Source organism: Gavialis gangeticus, unplaced genomic scaffold, assembly GCF_001723915.1.
Source record: "Gavialis gangeticus isolate Ggan-Ray unplaced genomic scaffold, GavGan_comp1, whole genome shotgun sequence".
NCBI lineage: Eukaryota > Metazoa > Chordata > Crocodylia > Gavialidae > Gavialis > Gavialis gangeticus.
Window position 1 is genome coordinate 429,068 of NW_017729018.1, and position 18,731 is coordinate 447,798.

At 51.1% G+C, this 18,731-nt stretch overlaps 1 protein-coding gene across 2 annotated transcripts in view; it reads right to left on the bottom strand.

The window, feature by feature from the left end:
- FBN3 (fibrillin 3) overlaps positions 1 to 18,731 on the bottom strand; it is a 295,809-nt gene that overhangs the window by 45,629 nt on the left and 231,449 nt on the right. For both annotated transcript variants that reach the window (XM_019513191.1, XM_019513193.1), the window contains exons 24-41: positions 17,172 to 17,399; positions 16,904 to 17,029; positions 16,257 to 16,385; positions 13,019 to 13,144; positions 12,057 to 12,182; positions 11,366 to 11,488; positions 10,650 to 10,775; positions 10,374 to 10,499; positions 9,178 to 9,300; positions 8,697 to 8,819; positions 7,842 to 7,967; positions 7,108 to 7,230; positions 6,711 to 6,833; positions 5,694 to 5,855; positions 4,965 to 5,033; positions 4,537 to 4,662; positions 3,849 to 3,974; positions 2,805 to 2,954 (exon numbers count right to left, since the gene is read on the bottom strand). In XM_019513191.1, coding sequence (XP_019368736.1) covers positions 2,805 to 2,954; positions 3,849 to 3,974; positions 4,537 to 4,662; positions 4,965 to 5,033; positions 5,694 to 5,855; positions 6,711 to 6,833; positions 7,108 to 7,230; positions 7,842 to 7,967; positions 8,697 to 8,819; positions 9,178 to 9,300; positions 10,374 to 10,499; positions 10,650 to 10,775; positions 11,366 to 11,488; positions 12,057 to 12,182; positions 13,019 to 13,144; positions 16,257 to 16,385; positions 16,904 to 17,029; positions 17,172 to 17,399 — 2,361 coding nt within the window. The remainder of the gene's footprint in view (positions 1 to 2,804; positions 2,955 to 3,848; positions 3,975 to 4,536; positions 4,663 to 4,964; positions 5,034 to 5,693; positions 5,856 to 6,710; positions 6,834 to 7,107; positions 7,231 to 7,841; positions 7,968 to 8,696; positions 8,820 to 9,177; positions 9,301 to 10,373; positions 10,500 to 10,649; positions 10,776 to 11,365; positions 11,489 to 12,056; positions 12,183 to 13,018; positions 13,145 to 16,256; positions 16,386 to 16,903; positions 17,030 to 17,171; positions 17,400 to 18,731) is intronic.

Consider the following 18,731-nt stretch of genomic DNA (forward strand, 5'->3'; position numbering starts at 1 on the left):
AGGGTACCTGGACATCAGCAAGGCTTTCAACAAAGTCCCACGTGACCTTCTAATAAACCAGTGGTGCTCTATCCTTCATCTGTGTGGCCTGGGCAAGTAGTGCGGAGCCTCACTGTGGGCCCCACACAGCACAGCTCAGCTCAGCTCCTTGCTCCCCCATGCCAGCCTACTCTGCTGTGCCACCCCACACTGCCCAGCTTTGCTCCCTGCTGCCCAGCTGTGCTCCCTGATGCCCGACTCAGCCTTGCACCACCCTGATCAGCCCTACAAACTCAACCTAGTGCAGAGATTCATGCTATCTAGCTCATGGGGATCCCCCCAGCCCAGAAATTTGGCATCAGGGAAATAGCAGTTAGCGGCCACTGTTCCCCGCTGCCAAATTCTTGGGCCTGTGGGGAGCCCCATGCAGAGTCGTCCCTAGGAGTGTGGGGGGCCTGAGGCATATCAGCCTGTGTGGGGCAAAGGGGGTGTGGGGGTGAACCACAGAGCAGGAGGGTGGCGAATAGCTAAGCAGTGGAGCCGGTGGTGCACCCAAAGCATGGGGCCCAGGGCAGCTGCCCCACTTGCCCACCCCTACGGATGGCCCTGGCCCTATGAGCTGGATAACAATTACTCCACAGGCCAGATTTGGCCCGCATGCTGGGGGTTGAACATACCTGTCATAAACAAATGGTAGAAAGGTGAATTAGATTAAACTGATATGAGGTGGATAAACAACCAGCTCAGTAACCACAAGCAAAGGTCATTTTACATGGATCCCTGTCAGAATGGCAGGAAGTTACACACGACATCCCACAGGAGTCTGTCCTGGGCTTGGTGCTGTTCAATGTGATCATTAGTGTTTTGGATACTGGAAGACAGAGCTTTCTAAGCAAATCTGCAGATGGCACAAAACTGGGAAAGACTGCAAAAACACAGAAGGACAGAACCACAATTTAGAAAGACCCTGACTGAAAGCTGGGCTAGAGGCAACAGGCTGAATTTTAACACTGACAAACGCAAAATGCTACAACTTAGGAAGAACAGAAATACAAAATGGGTGACAACTGGATGGATGGCAGCTCTGTGTAGAAGGATCTAGGAGTCTTGTGGATCACATACTCAATAGGAGCCTGTAAAATGACACATCTGTAAAAAAAAAAAAAAAAAGCTACCACAGTTTTGGGCTGCATCAATAGAAAGATTAGATGTATGACATGGAAGGTGATAATGCTGCTTTATTTAGCATTGGTTAGGCCTCATCTAGAGTATTTGTGCCGTTCTGGGCTCCACTTTTTAATAAGTAAGAAAGGGCCCAGAGGTAGGCTGAAGAGCTGCCGAAAAGAGGGAGAACATCTTGTCTCCACTGCTGTGGAGAGCAGGACATGTAAAAATGGTTTGAAAAGGCAACAAAGTAAGTTTAGACAGATACTAGGAAAAAGAAGAGCTCTGCAGCCTGAAGAAGCTAGATATTGGAGAGGACCATGCTCAGCAGCAAAAAAAAAAAGGCAGCAGAGCTCCATAACAACCTTAGTTACAAAAGAAAATTCAGGCCCCTGTTAATTGCTCCATAAACTGTAACTGCCACACATTCAGACAATTAATGGAAAACAGCAAAACAGCAAACCAGCCACGCAAATATTCCACAAAATATATGTAATATTTTTGTGGCCAGTTTCCATCCTGCCTTAAACTGAACATGTGGCAGGATAGCTCTGTCATGCAGCCTGATGTCAGCTGCAAGACAGGACTTGGTTGAAAGCTCCCCCATGTCAACAGGCTGACAGCTGTGTGGCACAGTTCTACATGCGGCTGCACCCTACCGTTTTCAGGTGCTGAGTCAAGGGGATGTGTTGGGTGCAGCCAAGCCTGGGGATTTTGTCTGGGGCATGCCCGTATTCTTGCTGGGAGTAAAACCCAAAGGATCCTGGTTAGAGAGCCTTGCTCCTCTGCTTATGGTCAGATTAATCACCACATTTGAAATCAGGAAAAAATTTTACTCTGTGGCATGAACTGGGGGGGAAGGTTTGCCTTCCTCTGCAGCAGGGGGCATGACCCACTTTTTTGGATTTCTCAAGTATATTTTTACTGTCTTTGCAGAGGTGGGACACTGACAATGGCCTTGTTCCCCTACTTTACCTGTGCCAGGTTAGGGAGTTCTTGGTGTTTTGGGGCAATGTGCCTTGTGATTGTATGACAGGATTGATTGTGTAGTTTTAGAAAAGCACTTGTATGGGATGGTTTGGATAGGGCTGATCCTGTCTTGAACAGGGGTTTGGATTAGATAACCTTTGATTTCTCTTCCAGCCCTATTTTTCCTTGATTCTGTTAGATACCTATCAGCCACTGCACACCCTCCTCCCAGCCGCACATGCAACAAACAGTGCTCATTTACATGTACACACAGGCACATCCCTAAACATACTGCACACATGCACACACCCATGTTGCACAGACACTGCAAACTGTACACAAAGCACATGCTTAACACCCACAATACCCATGCATTCACCATACATGAACTCACTGCAGACCCACTGTACACAGACACAGGGCCTGAGATGTCCAAATATCTTCAGCTCTCAGTGTCACCCGTCACCCAGTTCCTAGCCATGATGTAGTCACCTAGCTCCCAAGAGAGGCAGCACACACTGCTGCATGAAGCCTCCTATGGGATACAGTGCTGTAACTTATTTTCTGCCAGGGCTATTGTTATCTGCTCTTCTCTCAGTTGGGATCCAAACAATCCTGTGCTCCATGGTCAGGGGTGGCCAAAGGGCCAAGCTCCTTCAAGGGCCCTCTCTGAACATGGTGGGGTGACTTACGGCTGGCAGGGGTGGGACAGGGCTCGCAGGGCTTGTTCCAAGCCTTGCCAATGTTGTAGGAGCAGCAGCACATCTTCTTGGTCATGTTGAAGGAGAGCTCATTCTCACAGGTGTCATTGTAGTTGCGGTAGCACACACTCTTCCTCATGTCTGTAAAGGCAGCACAGAGATCACTTCAATAACAGCACAGGGGGTGGCTGGCTTGTGTCCTAAGCACCTCACCCACAGAAGGTGTTTGGGAGACAGGCTTCCTAGCCCAATCTCGTGGGATACAGCCATGGGAAACCCTGGATAAATGACCTGAGACCATCATTTAGCAACAGTAATATTTAGCCCTGATCAGCTCTTGAATCCAGGGCTTGGGCACTGCCAATAGCTGCATGAATGGAATGGACATCTCTGCTCTACAGAGATGGAAACTGACTTCCAGGCCCAACATGGCTAGCCAGGTCCCCTAAGTGAGCTAGTTGCAGAGGTGGGCACAGAGCCTACGCCACCTCCAAACCAGGCCCCCTTCCACAGTGCAACAGGCAGGGATGCCACCAGCAGTAGATTCTTGCCACAAAGCTCTGGCTGCTGATCCTTGGGCTTGTCAAGGGGTTGGCAGTGGTCACAGATGTGTTGATTCCCTCTGGTGCTCAATACAGTGACAAAGATAGAGTGACTGGTCCCCAGAACATCCAGTTGAATACGCCCTCCCCTACTCCCTGATTTGTGTTTCTGGTCAGCTCCCCGGTAAGAAGCAACCCAGGAGTGGAAGGCAGAATGGTGAGAAGCACTGCCCTACCCATACCCTTGCTGCTCCCTGCAAGAACCAACTAATTAACACTATTGCTGCTGCAAGCAGGTCACCGTGGGAAAGTGACTCACCCAGGGTCATCAGTGACTCCCAGCCTGCTACCCCCCTGCTATCACGACTTTCTCACCAACCTCTCTGCTTTGACCTAGAATGCCTGAAGTACCATAAGTACAGCCTGGCAGAGACCCTGCTTAGCCGGGGCATCCCCAGCCCCACATCTTTCCCAGATGCAGACAGTGCCATACCCATGCAATTGTTTCCTCCATTGACCTGCATGTACTCAGGGGGGCAGACACAGGTGTAGTTGCCAAGGGTGTTGTAGCAGGTTCCAGGGCCACAAATCCCAATGTGGGCTGAACACTCATCAATATCTGCCAAAACAATGTTGTTGGAGACTTAACTGATAGGCATAAGGTAGGGTGAGTGGGGCAGATGGGACAGTGCAGGGGCAGGTAAAGCACAGTGTGTGGCACAGGGCAGTGGGGCAGGATGGGCAGAGGCTTGAAGCAGATTCAGTAAGTGAGGTCTGACATAGGGGTGGGGATTCAGCCCTGACAGGGAGCTGGGGAAAAGGCATGGTCCATCCCACCCAACAGGGAGGATCCAGTTTAGACATAAGCACTACTCTGTTAGGTTGAGGGCTGTGTCAGCTGTGGAGCTCTGCAGATGGAGGTGACTTCTTATTCATCCTTCTGAGCAGAGTGGGGGACTATCCAGAGCTGGCTTTGGGACTGGGCCTGAGGCCTCTGGATTAAGAACAAAGGGAATGGAGAAAAGGGCAGTGAACACAGGTGGATCTCCTGAGATACAACCAGCCATGTGCCAGCTGGGTGAGGTCAGCCACGAAGGCATGCTCCCTAGCAGGCTCAGCTGAGCTATGCATGTACACATGCCACACATGTACACATACACACATGCATGAGAGTCCAATACCTTCGCAGATGCGTGTATCCTCATTTAGGTAGTAGCCAAGGGGACACTCACACTGGAAGCTGCCAAATGTGTTCACACAGTTGCCCCCCTGGCACAGACCTGGCAGTTCCTGGCACTCATCGATATCTGTCAACAGAGAATGGCAGGGAAGTACTCTCATCCCACAGGGGCAGGGAGACAACAGATGAAACTTGCTGCCCCTGGACTTCCATGGAGCCAGAATACGTACAAGCTGGGGTCTGCACAGCAAAGGCTCAGAGACACCAGGCCTGTTACATGCTACGTGGCACAGAAGGTCCAGTGAATTCAGGCCACAGGACTGACAACAGGCCTTGGCTTGGGATATTGCGGCAGGCAACACCTCTTGCTGGTGTGACTCCACAGCCTTAGGACAGCTGGGCTTCTGCAGATGAGCCAATTCTGCTTACCCTCCAGGATGACAGTGATGGGGTTGGGCCTGAAGCCTTCTCCTCCAGGACACAGGGTCTTGTACTCCGCTGGAGAAAGAGAGTTAGGTAAGGTTGAGAGGCTCACTATGGAGCAGGGCCAGAAGGAGAAACCAGCGAGAACTCAGGACAGAGAGAGGCCCTGAGGGTTAATGTGGTGAGGCAGGTGGAGCTGCCCGACCCAATCAGAGCCATCTTATCACACCCCTGCCCCCAGCCAATGCAGCTGGTGTTAGAGTAATGCATCTGAGCCAAGTCTGTTACTTGTACTGCAGCCTACTCACTCAACCTAGATATGCTGTGTCCTAGCACAGGCTGCCACACACCACCCAAGCCCTGCTGTGGCCAATCGTACCTAGACCCATAACAACACATTCCAGCCCAGCCTGCTACAACCTACCCCAGGGCCCAGCCCAGCATGTACTGATCAGATACATTATGCCTTGGTATATTTGGTCACACCTCACCCAGCCCCCTTGCACAGCCCACCCCACATGGATCTGAAAGGATACACCTCTGCTTGGTCTGTCACACCCTCCTGTAACCATATGGCAGAGCTAGAATGGTGAGCCCTGATGGGGCCTGCCACCCTGACCGATGAACCCCACTGAAATGCAGCCCATTTCCCTCTTGCACCTCTAATCTGCCTTGCCTTTTGGAGCAGGTGGAAGCTCGAACCCTAGCTGTGCATGAGGTTCATCCCCGACTCACTTGTATTTGCAGGAGGGCAGAGCTCACAGGGATTGCCCCAGGCACGGCCCAGCGAGCAGCAGCAAGAGGCTCGAGTGACCCCAACTCCGATTTCAGCACTGCAGGAGATCCCACCATCCCCTCGATCCTGAGTGTCCAGGAAGCAGTTACCAACACGGGTGTCTGTACAGAAAGAGACAGTCAGATCTGTGGCACCAAAACCCCTCCCTGCACAGCCAATGCCAGCCACAGGCCTAGAGGGCAAAAGGAAAGACCCATTTATTGTGTCAGTGAAGCCAGCGCGGTCAGTGAACCCAGAAGTTTCAGAAGATTTGGGAGACAACAGGGGAAGCCTCTTGCAGGCCCAGGAACTGTCCTCTCTGAGCACAGAAGGGCTCTGTAGCATTCGGCCTCCACAGTGCTGAAGTGGTCACCTGCTATTTTTTATTACAGTTAGTGGGGCACGCAAACAGCTGGGCTGATTCCTTCCCGTGCAATGTTCCTGTTTGCTGCAGTCAGAGGTCTTGCCAGCACAGGACACCTCATTTAACTAACAAACCCTGCTTCCATGATGGGGCATGTGCCACATGCCAGGGCACGGGGAAATGAGGCTGTTAAGAGAGGGTGGTGGGGGCGGTCATAGAAGATAACCAGATGATAATAAAAACAGGCTTTTTCACAGTTAGTGTTAATCTGTGAAATTGCCATTAGCTCTGATGGAAGACAATGTAAAAGGACTCAAAACTGGATGAAGTGCTTTTCCAGAGACTTAACCTATTTCCAGTCACGTTAGACAGGCTAGTAACCTTTGGCAATTCATATCCTTCCCTACCTCCTCCCCTCTAACATCCTTGATTCCAGGTTATGACTCAACCATGAAGCACCTGGGGCTAGAGAGAAACTTCTTCCAGAGCCGGTGACTTTCTGTACTGTTGATCCCTATATGTGACAATGGCCAGCACCAGTGCTGCCTGGGTCTGGAACAGCTGGCTTGGACTTGGAGTAGGGGCTAAGGAGTATGGACAGGGTTGCACTCACCCACACATCCTACACCAGTAGGGTTCAGCTCAAAGTCCTGGGGGCAGTTGCACAAGTAGCTGCCTGGGGTGTTGACACACAGACCGTTGATGCAGTTCACAGGGTCTGCACACTCATTGATATCTGAAGGGAGAGGGAAGACTTGTAATCAGGAGCAGTCACTGGTCACTGTGGAAAACTCAGCTATGTCCTGAAGTTTGTCAGTCACACAGAGCCATTCAGACAAAGCCCTGCCAACTGAAACTATGCCTCCTTAACAACTCTTAGCTCCATCTGCCAAAGCCTTTCCCTGGTCAACCTAGGGCCGCCCTCACCACTGCCGGCAACTCTTGGCACTAGTTGCAAATGGGTTCCCCCACAGCAGTTTCCTGCCTTATCCTCTGGGAACCCCAGCTACCTGTGCAGTTGCCTCCACTCCGATCTAGCTCGTAGCCATCGTCACAGGCACAGCGAAACATCCCTGGAAGGTTCTGGCAGGTCCCAAAGACACAAATGTTCTGGAAAGTGCATTCATCGATGTCTGTAAAAGAAAGAGAGGACTGAGAACAATTCTGGGCCTAGTCTGCATGCACCCCATACACTACATGACCAGCTCCATCATTTGCTGATGCTGAATATGGAAGCAGGGGCTTAGCTCAGCAGTTTTCAGATGGCACCTTTTCTGAGAACTATGGAGAGTTCATCCTCTCATCACACAATGGCCTGGCTCCTGTCTTAGGACCCCTGGGGTCTGCAGGAGTCACAGCCTCACCTGGAAATTGCTAATCTGAAGCAGACAAACAGGGGGGCAGAGGAAAACGGCTGGCTGAAACTTGCTGCAGAGCTCCCATTGTCGTGAGTGATGGATGAGAGGGGCTGTGAGGTGAGGAAAATGTCAGTCCATGCTGATGAGGCAGGGCTGCGTTCTGGCCCTGGTACTTTTTGAAGAGACTCCCTTGATCTTCTACATACCATGGTATCAAACTCCAGCTCCCCTCTGAGACAGTGAATGTGACAACTCTAGAGCCTTACACCTCTCCCTTGGCACTAGATGATTAGTGCCCAGCTCCAGGTAGCAGCTGTGCGTGGAGGCCCTGGATTTCCTAGGGGATGGCAGAAGAAGCCTTGTGCTACAAGACTCTGAGCTCTTACCTTGGCAAGCCTTGCTGTCCTCTGTGGGGTTGAAGCCCATCTCACATTCACAGCGGTAGCCTCCTGGCGCATTCAGGCATTGCCCATTCTCACACAGGTTCACATTGTCTGCACATTCATCCACATCTGGGAGGGGATTTGAGTATGAGATGCATTCAGCACTGCTGGAAAGGCCACAGCTCTCACCCACCCACCCACCCCAGAAAATGCCCATGCACCTCTACTTTCTAGCTTATGCCTGTTCCCCAGAATCAAGGGCATCTGGGAGAGACAGCCCTGCAGAAAAAGGATGGAGGCTCTTGGGTTTTTTTCTTACAACTTTTCAAGAGGGACCTGATGCAGGTACATGCTGTTTTGAAAGGGCTCCTGGTCCCATATCAGATGCTACATCTCCATGCACATTGTATCAGGAGGTCTTGAAGAACCTCTTGATATACTCTTGGGGTGGAAGGCCTATTTTGATAGGACCCAACAGATAACCAAGAGTACAGGGATTGTGTGACCCCATGGCTACCTGAGCAGGCTGGGATGGAGAGAATACTAAGTTGAACTGAGTAGGCTGAGATGAGAGGACCCTACAGGTAATCAAGAGGGCTGAATTGAGGGATCTCACAGGTAACCAGCAGGCTGGATTGGTCTTAGGGAATACACCTGACAATCACAGTTTTGTTTGCCTCTTAGAGAACGGGGTGGATGGAGGAAGTCTCTTTTCCATAACTCTGATACCAGACAAAGGCAGCCTTAGCCAGACAATGGTGAGACAGTTTCTACAGCTGTAGAAGAGTGAAGCAGACCTGGAATGGAGCATCCTGGCCTTGCTCTTGCTGTTTCAAAACCTGAGGCTGCGTGCCATACCTGAGCAGGAAAAGCCATCCCCATTGAAGCCCTCTCGGCATGCACAGCGGTAGGAGCCTGGTGTGTTCACACAGTTGGCATTCAGATTGCACTTGTGTTCTTCAGTGGCACATTCATCCAAGTCTGGGGGAGCAAAAAACCCAATTAGAGAGTTTCTACTTGCAGCTTTGCCTCTGGGTGTAAGTACTGGCCTGGTTGCCTGCATGTTATGGTCTGGGCCTTGGAAAGCCTGGGCTGTGCATCATAATTCCCAGTAATACATCTCTTATTGGTAAGTGGAAACATCTAGGAAGATGCTACAGTACATGGACACCTGTATGACCCATGAAACACTGATGTACATGTGCAGGCATGCATATGTTGTATGTGTGAACATACATGCACTTGGAAAACTGTAACTGCATGTATAAGCCCCTAGACCCCCCAAGTGCAAGTGGCTAGGGAATATGGAAGTCTCCTCCCCACCTTGGCTGACACTTACCATTGCATTTCAGACCATCTCCAAGCCAGCCTGTGCGGCACTTGCACTTGAAGCTCCCAGGTACATTGATGCATGAGGCATGCATGTCACAGTTGTGGGCTCCAATTTCACACTCATCGATATCTGCATAAAGGAAGAGTGTCAGTCCTGACACATCCAGGTTTCCTTGAGAAGGGAAGGGAAGCCTATGGGCTGGTATCAGCCTGAACACTGGACTCTTGTGTTCATGGGTATGGACCAGGCTGAACTAGGAGTTTGCTTCTTTGAGTCCCTTAGGAAGGTCTATGCTCACACAAGATTGATCTCTAGGGTGCTTACAGGGATAGACAAGGCTGACTGAGAGGTAAGTCTCTGGGACTCTTTGGGATGGACTGGGGTGAGAGAAAACAGGCCGTTATGTTGTTGATAATAAATTAACTGGATCCAAATTTCTGGTAAGAACAAAAGGTGAGCAATCTCCTTGGTTTAGTACCTTGCCAATCCCTGCACTCTTACAGGGAAATACTTCCAGCAGGACTAGCCAAGCCAAACTTCTGAGTACTTGGATGGTGTCTCTCTAGCTGGCTGATGCTGTCAGCCCCAGACAGTGGTCCTTCAACACTGCCTGGGTCCTTTGCTCCTAAGTGCAGCCCATGTCTACCTGCCAGGAGCCATGGCAGCAGGCAGGCTCTAATGCCCAAGCTGGCTTTGATTACCATAATGGGCCTGACTGCCTAGCTGACTCCAGATACCTACATGCGTATCTGCTTGGATATAAGCAGATGACCTCTTAGTATTTCTTAGGCTACTCAACAGGAGAGATGCCTCTTTGTGTGGCTCCTAGCTCCTCAGCCTTGTCTGAATCCAAGTCTAGCTCCTAGTTCCTGGTCCCTGACTGTTGGCTCCTTCCTTCTCACTTCAGTTCAGAGCCCTGTCTTCTGAAAACTGTCCCCTGCCTTGTAGCTTTAGTTCAGCAGTTGTCCATGTCCTTGTTCCTTACAGCTACAGCTGATTTCTTCAGATGCCCTGGCTAATGACTTCAGTCTGAATGCCAGCTTCCTGCTAACCCCTCTGACTTGTGACTATCTTGGTGACTACTCACATCTCGGTGCCTCACAGATCTCAGTTTCCTGACCCTCCTGCTCTTGATTCCTTGTCTCATGACTTTAGTTTGGACCCTCATTGACTGCCATATGCTGGCCATTCCCAGATACTACCTGTGCAACCAGTGGTTCCCTTCTTGACGAAGTAGCCAAGCTGGCAGTGGCAGATGAAGGAGCCCTTGGTATTTTCACATTCCCCATGAAGGCAGATGTTGGGGTTGAGGTCGCACTCATTCACATCTGCATAAAAAGAACAGTTTAGTACTCTGCTCCTCCCCAGTGTCAGTGCCCCAGGTCTGGGTTGCAGTTTCTCTCTCCACTGGACACTGGCTTGGCACTACAGTTCAGTGATGGAGCTTGCCCATGGACATGAGGGAGGGCCATTCTCACCAATACATGTTTTCATGTCTAATGAAGCCATGAAGCCATCAAAGCAGAGACAGCGGTATTCCCCAGGGATGTTGGTGCACTGGCCCCCATCACAGATGTCTGGGTTATCCTCACATTCATCGATATCTGCAGAGGGAGAAAGGAAGAGTGCCCCTGTCCTAGCACATATATTACATCTGTGGAGGAGAAAAGCTCTGATAGTCCAGTGTGGGAGCATACTTAGTAGTTCATTAGATATGGGAGATTGCTGCATATGTCACTGAGCCAGAGGGCCCATGTGCAGGCCGGTCTGTATCTGTGTCCATGGGGGAGGCTGTAACCCATGAGGAGATGTCATGGGGGAAGCAAATGCTGCAAATGGCAAGACATCAAAAACAGTGGCTGAGTGCTGGGCTCAGGCTGCACACTTGATGACCCACGGGGAGGTAGAAGTGCTCATCCCATGTGTGGGACAGCACTATATCAGTGTGAACAGAGGACTAAAAGTGAGGCCTGTGTGAGGCAGGGTTGCTCATCAGTGTAAATGGCTATGTGCTGACAGTAGCATGAGTCGGATGTCCCTATGTGCTGTTCATGATCCCTCAAGACAAGGCATAAAGATGTTGCCTTCCAAGCCACAGGAAATCACTCCAAAATAACAAGAGGCAGTAGTGAATCCTGAAACTCCTCTACAGCCTCTGCGCCATCACCAACAAGCAGCCACATTGTCCACTCACCTGTACACGACCTCTTATCTGGCATCAGTGCGTAGCCCTCACTGCAGCTGCACTGGTAGCTACCCTCTGAATTGGCACAGTGTGTATCACAGCCGCCATTCATGATGGTGCACTCATCAATATCTGCATTAAAACAACCCTTTGTCAGTCACTTCCCGGCGCCACTGGCTGGGGAACATACCTCACAGGCAGAAGTGGCTGAACATGGTGTGTGCCAGCACGTGGCTAGCTGCACAGGAGAAAACACTCAGGCTCAGAAAGCAGCCGTGCAGATAGATAATACCTGCCTGGTGGGCTTCAGGGGACATGACTCACAGGAGCCCCAAGGCCCTGAAGAGGAAATGCTTCCTTCATTCCCAATGGCTGCTTTACACTGCATATCACAGGACACCATCAAGTGCTAATAAATGCTTTACTGGAATTCACTCCCAGTGACTCTCCTGCCCAAGGGAAGATACCCATCCCATCTCCCTCCTGAACAGGGTACTTTGCAGCACTTATTTATACCATTTCAAATGGAGTGAAAGACAGCCTCTTGTTCTGGCTCCAACTGGGTGACTTATTAGTAGCTAAAGCTGAAGGTATTATTGTGATCGCCATTGCTGCCTTCTTTCACATTCTGGCCACAGACTCCTGAATTGAGCTCAGTTACTTCTGGGTACATCACTGAAAGTAAAGCAAGAGGACTCACCAACACAGCCCTGCCTGTCTGGAGTGGCCTGAAAGCCCGAGTCACATGTGCACTGGTATGTGCCAATGACATTCACACAACGCCCATTGCGGCACAGGTTATCACTGAGAGAGCATTCGTTGATATCTGGGTTAGAGAAAAAGGATTAATCAGTGTATAGGGCACTGCTTGGGTATAACCCATCCCTCGGTGCTGCTGAAGAGAACTTCAGCTTGCTAATAATTACTCCAGTGGTGTCCCTGTACTCCCAGACCTGCCTGCCCCACCCCTTTTTGCAAACTTACCCAAGTTCCTGGCCTTCTTCCTTTGCTCTTCTCCAACAGCTCCCCAAGGAGTGGAGGAACTAGGCCAGTCCCTCATGTCTGCCCACCTGTATCTCCCAGGTTGTCATGTCTCAGCTCTCCCTGTATTCCTATAGGGCACTTCCCTGCGCTCTCTGGTTTGCAGCTCCTCCCAATTAACACTCCTGTCAAAGTGCTAAGTACTATTTAAACTTCCAAACAATTAGAAGCAGAGGATCCTAATCCTGATGGCTAGACCTCTACCAGATCCCTGCTGTAGCTCTGTACAGCATCAGCTTGATTAACCTTTGCTCACTGACCTCTTCCTAGCTTACCCTCTCTGCTCACAGTGCTGTCACCTAGGCAGTCAGGATACCATCCCTTACTCACTGCCCTCTCAATCAAGCCTTAGGGACAGCAGGTAGATAAAAGGAAGCTCTGGGAGTGACCAGATCCTTGGGCCCAATCCTTGCAATGCAGAGTATCCTCAATTCCCCAGTGACCCGAGTGGGAGTTGCATGTACCCAGTGTGGGCTAAGGATTAAGCACACAGAGGGTAGTAAATGGCAGGGGGTAAACATCTCTGGTGAACTGGCTCAGGTCACAGGCTCTCCTGTGGTTGCTAATGGTGAATGAGGAGGGCCTCCTACAGTCATGCCCAGATCTAGTCTATCAGCTCACCTACGCAGGCACTGCCTTCAGTGGTTAGCTCATGGCCTGGGGGGCAGATGCATTCAAAGCTGCCCTCATTGTTGACGCAGATCCCGCCACGGCAGAGCAGGGGGTCCCGCTCACACTCATCAATATCTGCAGAGAGCAGGACACAAGGACTCAGTCAACGCTACATTTCAGCTGCTGTTTCCATGCAATGCATAGCAGTAACACCAAGGACCGTCATCCCAAAAGCACCACCGAAACCAGGCAGACATTCGCCTTACAAATTTGCCCACATTATCAGAAGATAAACAGCAACACATCTGAGAACCCAGAAGAGGCCGTGTTAGGAATCTGGAGTGAATTTCCACTCATTCATGGGGTGGAAGGTCCCATTTTGCAGGGAGAACTTTGGCTCCTGACTCCCGTGCTTTGCACAGGCCTCGTTGCATACCCACTCACAAAACTCCTCTCCCTAGCTGGAGCGCTGAACAAGGAAGATTTGGGGTTGAGCCAAGTTTTGTTAGAATTCCAAACTAAACGCTGCACACATCTGTGCCCAGCCCTTCTAGTCAATGCTTGAGCTGTGTCAGCAGAACAACCACATTAGCTGAGATACACTAGCAGTAGCCTTTATGCAGAATGGCCACACAAGCGATTCACAGTGCGCAGGCCCCGCTAAACGGCTTAGCTGGCACTTGGGAAGTGCCGCAGGAGGGCTGCAATGCACTGCAGAGACTTACAGCAGTGCTGTCACCAACCAGAATCTCCAACGCACGCTTGTCTTGGATGGCAGAGTGACACTGTGCCCACCGGCCCTCGTTGCTTATGGCAGGACACAAAGATCAGTGCAGAGAATGCAGTACATGCACCAGCCTCCTGACATCTCAGCCTGATCCCTCTCACACTCCCACTGATTTCCATAGGAATTAGACTGGGATCCAGACTCTTTCTATACCAGTGATTCTCAACTGGGCTGCTGCAGCACCCTGGGGTGCTGTGAGATCGCTTTAAAGGTGCTATGGTACCTGGCCCCAATGCAAGAACACAAGTTCTCTCCTCTCTCTGTCCTGTGCCCCATGCTGCCCCTGCTTCCCACAGACCAGCAGTGCCTGTAGGTGCTCCTTTGGGAACTGCTGTTGTTGTCCTTCCTCCCCTCTCTCCACATAGCTCCAGTGCTAGTGGCCCCAATGCTGTGAGCAGCACAGTCTGTCATGGGGTGGGTGGACAGGTGGATGTAGGGATCTGGAGCCATGCTTTTCAGCCCTTATCCCACTCCCCGCCCCTACTCTTGGGCCTATGGGAGAGGCCGCAGGGGCATATAGCTATAGTTGCTGGTGTGTAAGGCCTGGATGAGCAGCTTTGATGGCAGAAGCTACTCTTGCTCCTTCAGGTACAGATGGGGTTGGAGGGGCGGGGGAGGTGGTCAGGAAAGGGAAAACGATGGGAAGAAGAGGGCAAGGTGGGGTCAGGTTTTGCCCCCATTGCCATGACCTGGTACCAGCTAGATGAGTGGCTCTCAAGGCCCCCCCTCCATAACTTGTCTGAATTTAGATTCTAGCTCACTGGTTCACAACCGGGGTGATGCTAAATTCAGAGATGTTATGGAGGGAGCCTTGAGGTTAAAAAGGCTGAATACCACAGTTATTCTTTGTGGTGGACGGTGTCACATAGGGGAGCGGCAGTTGCACAGACTGCAGGATACACCCCTGAACTGGTCCCTCAGCCTTCTCGCTGAGCTGGTATGAATGTGTTTGGTGAAGCTTACAGTGAAGTTTGAGCAGGGGATGGTGCAGTTTTGCATTAATCCCTTTGAAAGCCGTTAAGACTCAGTGGGTGGGGAGTGGAATACCCATCTGGTAGGAAGGCTCAACTCTGAGAACAGCCTGGGAGCTGTTTCCACTGAGGCCACGACTGCAAGGATGATTATGAATTCCAGAGCAGAGACAGGCTCCCAAGCACCAGCTAGTATGGAGGATTGGCCTTGTATCTTAAGGAGATTTTGAGAACAGTCTCATTGCTGCCATGAAAAAGGGTATTTGCTTAAACACTATGTCTCAGATGGGAGAAATAGATTCTTCTCAGCAGAAATGCCTGGGATAGATGGGAAGTTTAGCCAAGTAAGGCTTCTGCTGAGACATGTACCGCTCTAGACACAAGCACGTCAAGGTTCTCTGCTTATTGGCTCCTTGCTTGTCTCTGAGAAGCCTTCTCATCCTTGGAGAGTCCTGTAATGCCATGTATCCAACACATCCCAGAATCCAGCGCAGCGCCACTGAGCTTCACATCATCTCTTTACAGAGGGTCCTGGACAAATCCCAGCCTGAGATTTTCCAGGTGTGGGAAAGATTTTTTTCTTTTCCTTCAGAAATGCCAGGTGGGAATGATTAAAATGTGGGACTGATTCTGCAATTCCAGGGAGGGAGAACTCGATTTTGCCTGAGTGCTGACTACAATGGGGCTGATGAGCCAAGCTCTTTCCCACGGGTGATCTCGCTCTCTGGATGCTCCCTGCTCTTTGCCTTTCTGTCCATACTAAGCTCCTGACATAGTTTCAGCAGTGCTCTCCACAGCAGAGCCAGATGCAGCCAGGACAGACTGCCTATGTGACCATGGCCAGCAGGAACAGTGGGCTGGTTAGGCCCCATTGCTTGGCACTCTCCCTTCTTCATGGGAGAGATGAGTGATAAAAGGAGGGTACGAGGAAAGGGAGCCATACTCATTCTGCCAGAGGCTTGGCACTGGGACCCAGGAGACTGGTCTTATCTCTGCTTCATGCTGATGGGTCTTTGGCTCTTTGGAGAGTCACTCACTTGGGAAGAAAAGTGACTATCCAAATTTCCTATGCAAGGGAGCCTTCCACAATGCCAGGACTACTGTATAGCTCAGTTCGTGGAGAGGTGGCCAGTGGAGCCTAATGGACAGGAGACTCACCACAGCCTCCTTAGAAGCAAAAAAACCCCAAAACCAAAAACCAAAAAAAACCCCAACAAAAACCCACAAGGTTGCAATCCTGTAAGTAATTTGCAAGCAGAAGTTTCAAGGAGCCACTGGTGCTCAGCTGCAGTAGCACAGCACTGCATAAAAACCCAGGAAGCTAGTTAATTAGACAGACAGATGTGAACGTGGTCTGTAGTGCCCTTTCATGCCCAGGCCCAGAGCTGGGTGCTGAAGTGGTGGAAGGGACGATACTGCCTCATCTCCTTCTGTGGCAGTCCCCTAGGTGGTTGGCAGAGTCCCTGCCCTGCCAGGAATTCTGTCTTACCCATGCAGTTCTTCATCATCATGAACCCGCTCTCATAGCCCTCGAAGCACTCGCATTCAAAGCTGCCTGGTGTGTTGATGCAGGTGCCATGGCCACACAGGTCTGGTGAGATGCGACACTCATCGATATCTGTAGGAAAAAGAGTCTCAGCCTGAAAACACAGCAAACACCTGAGCTCCAGGACAAGTTGCAGGCATTGCTGTGTACTAGACTTAGATAGGGGGAATTAGGGTCTCGGCTGTGGCTGATGCCTGAATGAGGGAATGACTCCCTTGGTCTGGACAGGCTTGTAATGGCTGCTGGAGATGTCTTGTCTGGGGTAAGACATATCATATTAGCTGCCTTCTGTACAGACATAGATTACTGCAAAAAGAAAAGCAAGAGGGAGAGCTGAAAAGAGCTCTTCAGGGCTTCTGCTTGTGCCCTAGGAGGTCTCCCAATGTGGAGTCTTGCCCCTAGACTTTGGTAAATCCTGAGGAAAACCTGTCTGTTCAGGGTCTCTTGCACTCTGAACATGAAGCTGACAGTGTGCTTCCCCAGCATCACTACAGACAAAAGGCAGGCAGCACAACTCACCCTTCCCAGCAGAGTGGCCTGGGGGCCAGAACAGGTACTGGAGAGGGAGGGAAAGGGCTCTTCTCCCTTACCTGTGCAGTTTCTCTCCTCAGCATCCAAAGCAAAGCCATTGCCACAGATACATCTGAAGCTGCCAATTGTGTTTCGACAAGTCCCATGAGTGCAGAGACCAGAGAAGACCTTGCACTCATTCACATCTGTGGAAAGCAGGTACATCATCAGTAAGGAGGCTTCTCTGATGACTCTCAGCTACAGACTCCCAGGTCAGGGGCTGGGTCCTGCGAGCATGTCTGCAGCAAAAAACAGACTGGCACCCAGAGAGATCAATTGTTCTCTTACCTTTGTAGAAGGGTCTGCCTGACAGCACATCTCCTCTGTTGGCAAAGCCTGGCCCCCTTGGGCAGATGGCCTTGTACTCACTGGTGCCAACTTTGGGACATTCTTCACAGTCAATGCCCCAGGCTGAGCCCACAGAACAGCAGCATACATCCATCCGGTACTTCCCAGGCAGGGGCTCATTGCACTCATCCTCATCCCACTTCATGTAGCACTGCTCTACACGCACATCTGGGGAGACAACAGACCTGAGACTCACTTCAGTGCCTAATACCAAAGGAAGGCCACCTGGGACTCCTCTATGATTTGGGGCAGTTCTACAGTAAATCTCACACTGGTGGGATTCATCACTACCTTTGGGTGACCCTTCCAGGGATCTGTACCTGTACTTTGGTGGGCTGACAGAAGGCAGTGAGCTCCTTACTTCACATCCCTACCAAAGTCCGGTCCCCCTCTACTCCTGTCTTGCTGTGCTATGACCTGTCCCTGGGCTGGCCCTCTGCAGAAGGGAATGGAACAGTCAGTGCTCCAGAGAAGAGAGAAAATGATGGAAGGCAGCCAGAAATTTAGGGGTAGGTGTCCAGGCCAGACAGCTAGTCCTCTCCTCATAAAAGAGGTTTCTAATAAATAAGGGCAAAGAGGCCATGCCATGTCATGGCGGAAGCGTCCCTTCATTACCCCAGTTAGGATGGATGGCAGAGAACTGCTGCTTGCAAGACTCTTCACTAGAGGACTTTTTTTTGGTGTCCTGGTTCCCTTGGAACAGCTGGGTCCTGCTTGTGCCCCTTTAAAACAGGATCTGTCCCTAGACAGGTGAGCCAAAGACCCTGTATCGCCCACCCTGTGCTTCCTCAAACAGAAGCTGGCTGCCCAGGGAGCAGCCAGTACCTGCCACAGTGGCTGTTAGACAAGGTCAGTGGCCCCATGGCTGTAGTGTGATACTAATGCCCTACCCTGCTGATTCTCAGCTGGGTGCTATGAGATCTTTTTAGGGGTGTTATACCACGCTGCCACCAGGTGGAAGTACCCTGACGTGCCTCTGTTTCCAAGAGGAAATGTGCAGGGCCAGATCAGGAACCAGCTGCTATAGGAGTTGCAGCCTGGCCTGAAGTGAGGTCACAGCAGTGCAATGAGCAGGGAAGTGAGTAGGCCCTAAGCCTGCAGGCCTTGACTTGAAGGAGATGTCCCCGGGTCCCCTGCTCCTGTTGGTTTGTGCCCATGGCTAGCATTTCTCATGCCCCCTTATGGTTCCCATATACTGTGTGCAGCTCAAGAGGAACCCTCATGTTCCCACTGGTCAGGGATGGCTAGGGAAGCAGCAGGTGCTTGGGTGCTGCAGAGGGGGTACAGAGAAATGCATAGAGCAGGCAGAGAAGGACAATGCACTGGAGCACGCTGCATGGCAGCATGCAGAGGGGACCTGCATGCAGAGGGCCCAGTGGAAAATACTGGCCCAGGATGCAAACCTTATTAGTTATGCCTCTGGGAGGTTAGGAAGCTAGCATACATTGCAGCAAGTACCAGCCTTGCCCTTGCTGGGCTCAGCTGGGACAAAGCAGCACT